Source organism: Fibroporia radiculosa (assembly GCF_000313525.1).
Source record: "Fibroporia radiculosa TFFH 294 genomic supercontigs, scaffold1260, whole genome shotgun sequence".
Classification (NCBI taxonomy): Eukaryota; Fungi; Basidiomycota; class Agaricomycetes; order Polyporales; family Fibroporiaceae; genus Fibroporia; species Fibroporia radiculosa.
This window is the reverse complement of record NW_012133602.1, coordinates 1-5,794: the sequence shown is the minus strand read 5'-3', so window position 1 is coordinate 5,794 and position 5,794 is coordinate 1. Positions and strand designations below refer to the sequence as shown.

General features: G+C 54.6%; 1 protein-coding gene across 1 annotated transcript; it reads left to right on the top strand.

Annotated features, from left to right (window-relative positions):
• Window positions 1-3,615: 3,615 nt before the first annotated feature.
• On the top strand, window positions 3,616-5,201 carry FIBRA_08619 (uncharacterized protein; the record flags this gene model as incomplete). Its single annotated transcript, XM_012330255.1, has 2 exons — window positions 3,616-5,109; window positions 5,175-5,201. 2 exons carry the CDS (start codon window positions 3,616-3,618, stop codon window positions 5,199-5,201), a joined length of 1,521 nt encoding a protein of 506 aa, XP_012185645.1.
• Window positions 5,202-5,794: the final 593 nt, after the last annotated feature.

The following is a 5,794-nucleotide window of genomic DNA, read 5'->3' as shown; positions in this document are numbered from 1 at the left end:
TTTTTTTTTCCCCTCTCAGCATCGATCCCCCTTGCCCCTGGCTAAAATTTGTTTTATTTTTTTTCTTCTGTGTTTCTCTTTCGCGGTGTGGGGGGCGCTGGAGTGAGTGTGCGGACCGGGAGACGTGGAAGAGCCGAGGTAGCTCCATGCAGCGCGCGGCCGGGGAGACTCCCACCGGGACAGGAACATCCACTTGAGCAGTGTCCGGATCATGTCCGACTTGGGTGACTTTGCATGCGCCCATCCCGCAGCCCCCATCTCTCCGACCGTCTCAGCCAAGCTCATCGCTCAGTCAGTCGCCCAGATCCCCTCCCCCGGACGCCCTCGTATCCGCCTCCGTGCATGTTGGGTCCACCCTGCGATGCATGCATGGTCTGCAGGTCGCCATCATCTGACTCTGACTCCGGCCGCTGTGCCAGCTGGACGACACACACGGACCTTGTTTCCTTCCACGCTGCCCGCCCGCAACGCATTTCCGGTGATCGTCAGTTGCCATAGCCCTCTTGAGCTCAATCTCGCAGCCATCTGCACCCGCTGACCCACCACAATATTAGTCATTTCCCCCTCTTCCTGCTTTCTTCCCAATCTGGCTGCCAGCGTCGATGCGCCCGCCCCCATCTCTGATCCTGCTCCCGCGTGACTGGGCGCTTTGTGGTCTCTGCTGGTCCTGTGAGCCGCGCACCACCGACGCCTCTCGTAACATTCGCCGTCGGCGCAACTCGGCAGGCCAGCAGACCGCCTCGCAGACGTCGGCCACTCTCGCAGCTTACGGCACTTGGTGCGCGATGGCCCGCTCCAGCCATGGGCATTGGGCACCGACCGACTGCCACGCAGGATGGATCATGACGGCACCATCCCGCCTGACAACCTGCTTTGATGGCCCCGGCACAGGCATCGCCTCCAGCCCCCGCGTTCCCCGCACCGCGCACACTGGCCCCACGGATGCATGCGTTGCATCATCTCCGCAGTGGCGTTGTGGCCCATCGTGACCTCGTAGCGACGGCCGCCACATCTGGGGTGCAAGAATTGTGGGGATAATGTGGGGAACCCATACGCCCCCCGTCCCTGCCGGCTGCCACAGCTTCCTTCTTAGGTAGCGAGCAATCTGGCCTACTCCGCCCCACTCCGTCATCCTCCGCCCAGCCCCCGTACTCGCATCGCCGAGGCCGCCCTTCGCGGCCGACGCACAGAATCACTGCCGCCACACCCTGAAGTAGACTAGTATCGGTCTCTTCCTTCTGGGACGCAATTTAGATCCGTCGGCACTCCGGTCGCACTAGTCCCCCTTACTTATTGGCAAACAGAATGACAGCCCCGCCGCGGCGTCGCAATCTCGCTCGCATGTCCAACAACAACGCCATGATGCCCTTATCAGGCTACCCTCACAGCGTGATCTCACGCAGCGTGCTAAGGCACTCTCGAGCAGCGGCGCAGACAGATAGCTGCAGCTGCGCCCCTGCAGTACCTCGGCTGTGTTATCCCAAGCCGCGGCCGCCCTTCCGCAACCCCCCGAGAGCTGCCCGTGCGCAGTGCGCAGCGCACTCACACTCGCCTGCCCAGGTCGCGGGGCTGGGCGCAGCGTCCGTGCAGCTCTTCCGCGCGTTCTGCACCGTCGCCGATCCGAATCTCATCGCCAAGGTATCGACCTGGGAAGGCCGAGGATTTCCGCGTCGCGCTCTTTCTCGCCGTTGGTCGCTGTGTGCGCAACAGGCTCCGGCGCGAGGGCGTGCCAAGCTCCGCCTGCCGCCTGCCGTGCGGCGGCGTGCTGCTCATGTTCTAGAACCAGCGCACGGGTCGGGCGCGCACGCTCCCAGCCCCAAGCCGCACGGATCGCGGTAAGTAGTCGGACGCACTGCATATGGCCTCTCTGCGTCCTGGGCGGTCATGGGTCGCTCTTGTTCCCTCTGGAGTCCTGGGCTTTCCGGGCTTGCGCTGGCCTTGTGGGGCTTTTCTCGCGGTTCATGCGCAGCTGCGGTGGGACGCAACAATCGCTCTTGGCTTTTGTGGTCGAAAAGCCCAGTAGTCTCCGACGCTGCCGTCCGTTCTTAGTTTCTTCGGCTCTTCCGGCGCAGATGAGTGTGATCGAGGCTAGTACTCACGCGTAAATGATAAAGTCCATTTTACCGCTGCAATCGATCGCTCACTCAGCAGGTCTCGACGGTCTGCATCCGTCCAGGTTTTGTCAGAGTAAGCCCGATGACACAGGGCAGGGATGCACTTGACACGGTGTTGAATATTAATGGCGACACCACGATCGCGTTGGCATCAGCTGCACGACGTGAGCTCGACGAGCGAAAGACACGCGCACATGGGAACGTTTCTCACATCTGGTTGCGCCCTTTGCCAGGCGACAACATGCGCATGAGTATTCTAGGATAAAACCTGAAGGTCAATCCCGACGACTTCGTTGATATGCTGGATCCGTGCTGGATCCTGTCTAGATCTATGATTCTGATCTGAACCCTTCTCGCAAGTGAGAGGTAGAGTATTCTGGTATGAGACTTCGTGGCAAAAGAACGAATTTCACGCCAGGGAAGGGTCGTAGCTGTGGAGGGCCCTTTCTGAGAAGTCGCAGACTTTGATATTTTATGGCTGCATGCCTCGCCAAACAAAAAAAAGTACTTTGCATCCCACCGAAATTATGTGCGAGGGGTTTGGGTCCGATCAAACTTAATGTAGCTGCAACGAAATTGGATAAGCATTTCCAACCTTCCAAAACGAGCCTTTCACTGACGTCGAAATTATAACGAAGAAATCACTCCTTTGTTGCGTGGTGAATGTTCAGCCTGAATAAGGCTTCGATCCACCTGGAAATGTTAAGTACTCTTCTTATTGCGCTTTTGACTAGTATGTATATATCTTGATCTCTTCAATGTTCTAATGCGCCAATCATGACCCTATTTATGGGGTTAAAAATGAATGTTTTTCACGAAATTGCCTAAATACGCAGCCGTGACCCGTGGACCTCAGGCCTCAGGCATCGTACCGGTCTGCCGCTGCAGATAGCCACACCTGCTCTCCGCGAGAGCAGCGACACCTACTCGCCGCGTTCGAGTAGCGACACCTGCCCGCCGCGTTTGGGCGATAACACTTATCCATCGCGTCGGACAGCTCCTATGTCTGAATAAGCCTCCTGTCCGCGGATGAACGCCTACTCAGCCATCAACGACCAGGGGTTTTCTCCCTGCTCTCGTCGTGATCGCCATCATCTTGTACTCGTCCGTCGGTACGTTTGCTCTTTACACTAATTGATGTCTCGTCCTGACTGACGTCTCACGCTCGTCATGTATCATATAGCCTTTTTTTTTCGTTTAACCACAGTTCCTCACTTGAATTTCCGTCCTTCGTTACCGAGTTGAAGCCTGTAGATTCGCCACGAATCTACTTGTTGTAGCTGGCCGTGGCCATGACCGCGTCCGCCTGAGCCCGACTCAACTTGTCCGACCTACGGTTCCTCCAGCGAGCGAAGTAAGCAGGTTGGCCACTGGCAGGTTGTTTGTTAAGTTATCTTCGTAACCCAACTGGCGCTTTTCAAATACGGCGCAAACAGGTGCGCTCAGTTCGTGAAATAGTCTCGCTATAAGACCGTTGACTCCTCGTCCTGTCTTCCCCAGTATGAAGGGTCCAATTTATCAAGTCGCGGCATCACCGTTCAACCGCCCCGATGCCGACGTAATTCTTCGGTCGTCGAACGGGAGCCACTTCCACTTCCACGTCCATCGCAACATCCTCATGATGGCTTCGCCTTTCTTCGAGGACATGTTCCATTTGCCGGTTCCTCATAACGAAAATCAGACCGATAGGCCAATAATCGACGTACCCGAGGACAGTGCCACCCTTGATATCCTCCTCCGAGTTTGTTATCCTGTTGCCGTTCCACTCATAACCACGGTAAAACAGGCGCGTTCTGTCCTAGACGCGGCGTTGAAGTATGACATGATTACTGTCAAACAATTCGCGACGCGGATGCTGGAGACCTTTGTTCAAGCGGAGCCTCTGCGTGTGTATGCCATCGCTGCACGACATGGGCTAGATCGTTTGGCGAAGGTAGCTGCTCGACAGGCGGTGCAGAAAAACGCTGTGACAGATTCCTATGTTCCCGAGCTGGAGGACATGCCCGCAGGCTGCTATTACCGACTTTTGCAATATCAGCGGCGGGTCAACAACTCCACCGTATTTGTATTTTGTCGTCCAAAACATAATATTGCTACCAAGGGGCCTTCGAGGGAGACGGAATTGACGGAGCGCAACGCTCCATCTCCATTCGATGCTGTCGACGCCGATGTTGTGATGGTGACCACTGATAACATGCGCTTCTGCGTTCACAAGAGTATCATTACGTCTGCATCTCCAGTCTGGACTACTTTACTTCAAGAGCAAGTTTCGGAGAGCGGCCCAGCTAGTTATAATGAGGAAACATGTGGGCCAAGGATCCTCCAGATCAGCGAGCGCAGCAACATATTGCAGCCCTTGTTGCAGCTCATTTATCCTTCAGGTCTACCGATTTCCGTCGACAATGCTGCATTACCCTCTTTGCTCGATGCGGCCAACAAATACCAGCTACAACGCGTTTCATGGATCCTCCTCCCGAAATGGTCGGAATTTGTGGCGTCCGATCCTCTCAGCTCCTACCTCCTTGCGTGTTCCCGCGGTTTGAAGGAGCAAGTCATACATTCGGCCAGAAGCCTCCTGTCCCGCACATACAACGACTTGGTGAACACATACGTGGGGGCACTTGAGGCAGTTCCGACCGGACCCTACTATCGCCTACTGCAGTTTCACAAAAGGTGCGGCCAGGCAGCTAGATCGTTCTTTGATAGCCAGACACGTAAAGATCTGGAAGCTTCATCCAGCTTTACCCTCGTGACGTGTGATAAGAGTCCATGTAATGGCAATTCTTATCGCTATGCAAGTCCCAAATGGTATTCATCATACGTGGTCAGAGCCAAACGATGCTTGGAAGTACAACCATCCGTATCCACATTTCGTCTGGAAACGATCACGTTTTTAGTGAAGGAAATGGGATGTCTTTCCTGCATGATGCGTATAAAAGAGGTTCTCGCGTTCTGCTCAGCATTCGAGGATGCGGTGGATAAGGTCATTTCAGAGGTAGGCCGCCATGGTTGGACAATTATCCTTACGAGCGAAACTAATCCAATTCATCCTCGATGTAGGTTAGCACAGATATTTTGTTCAATTAACTTTACCCGGGACTTTTGCGGAGGCACGTCGCGTGCAAAGCAAAGCTTGGGTAGTCGTTCAGAGTCCTATCGTCTCCGAGGTTTTTCATGAAAAATTGATGAGCTAAAGCATACGTTGTTCATGCTGTATTTCCCAGTTTCATGGATGTAGTATATAGCAAGCCTGCGGTATGTTTCGGTCGAGTTGGTCGAACTTGAATCTGTACGACCGGCATCAACCGGCATCGATGGTCCTCGTGCCAGTTTGAGCAGAGTCTCGGTTGACACTTCGAATTCGCCTCGGTCTCGTCCTTCAACCGCAAGTAGTCGTGTATACCAGAATCTCAAGGGAATACAACCAATCGCTGTGTAGGAATACCTCAACCTTTCGCACTCTTTCACTGACGGGTACATATCATCGTCAGATTCACGCCAAGATCAATTAATATCGCACCTTAGTATATAGTACGTCTGCCTTCTTGAAGCTCATGTCCTGACGATATGCGAGCTACTTGATTGATCTCTTTGGAGTCAGAATGCCATTCGAAAAGCCAGTCACCACAATGGCCACAGCTCCATTCGATCGCCCCGATGCCGACGTGATCTTGCGGTCG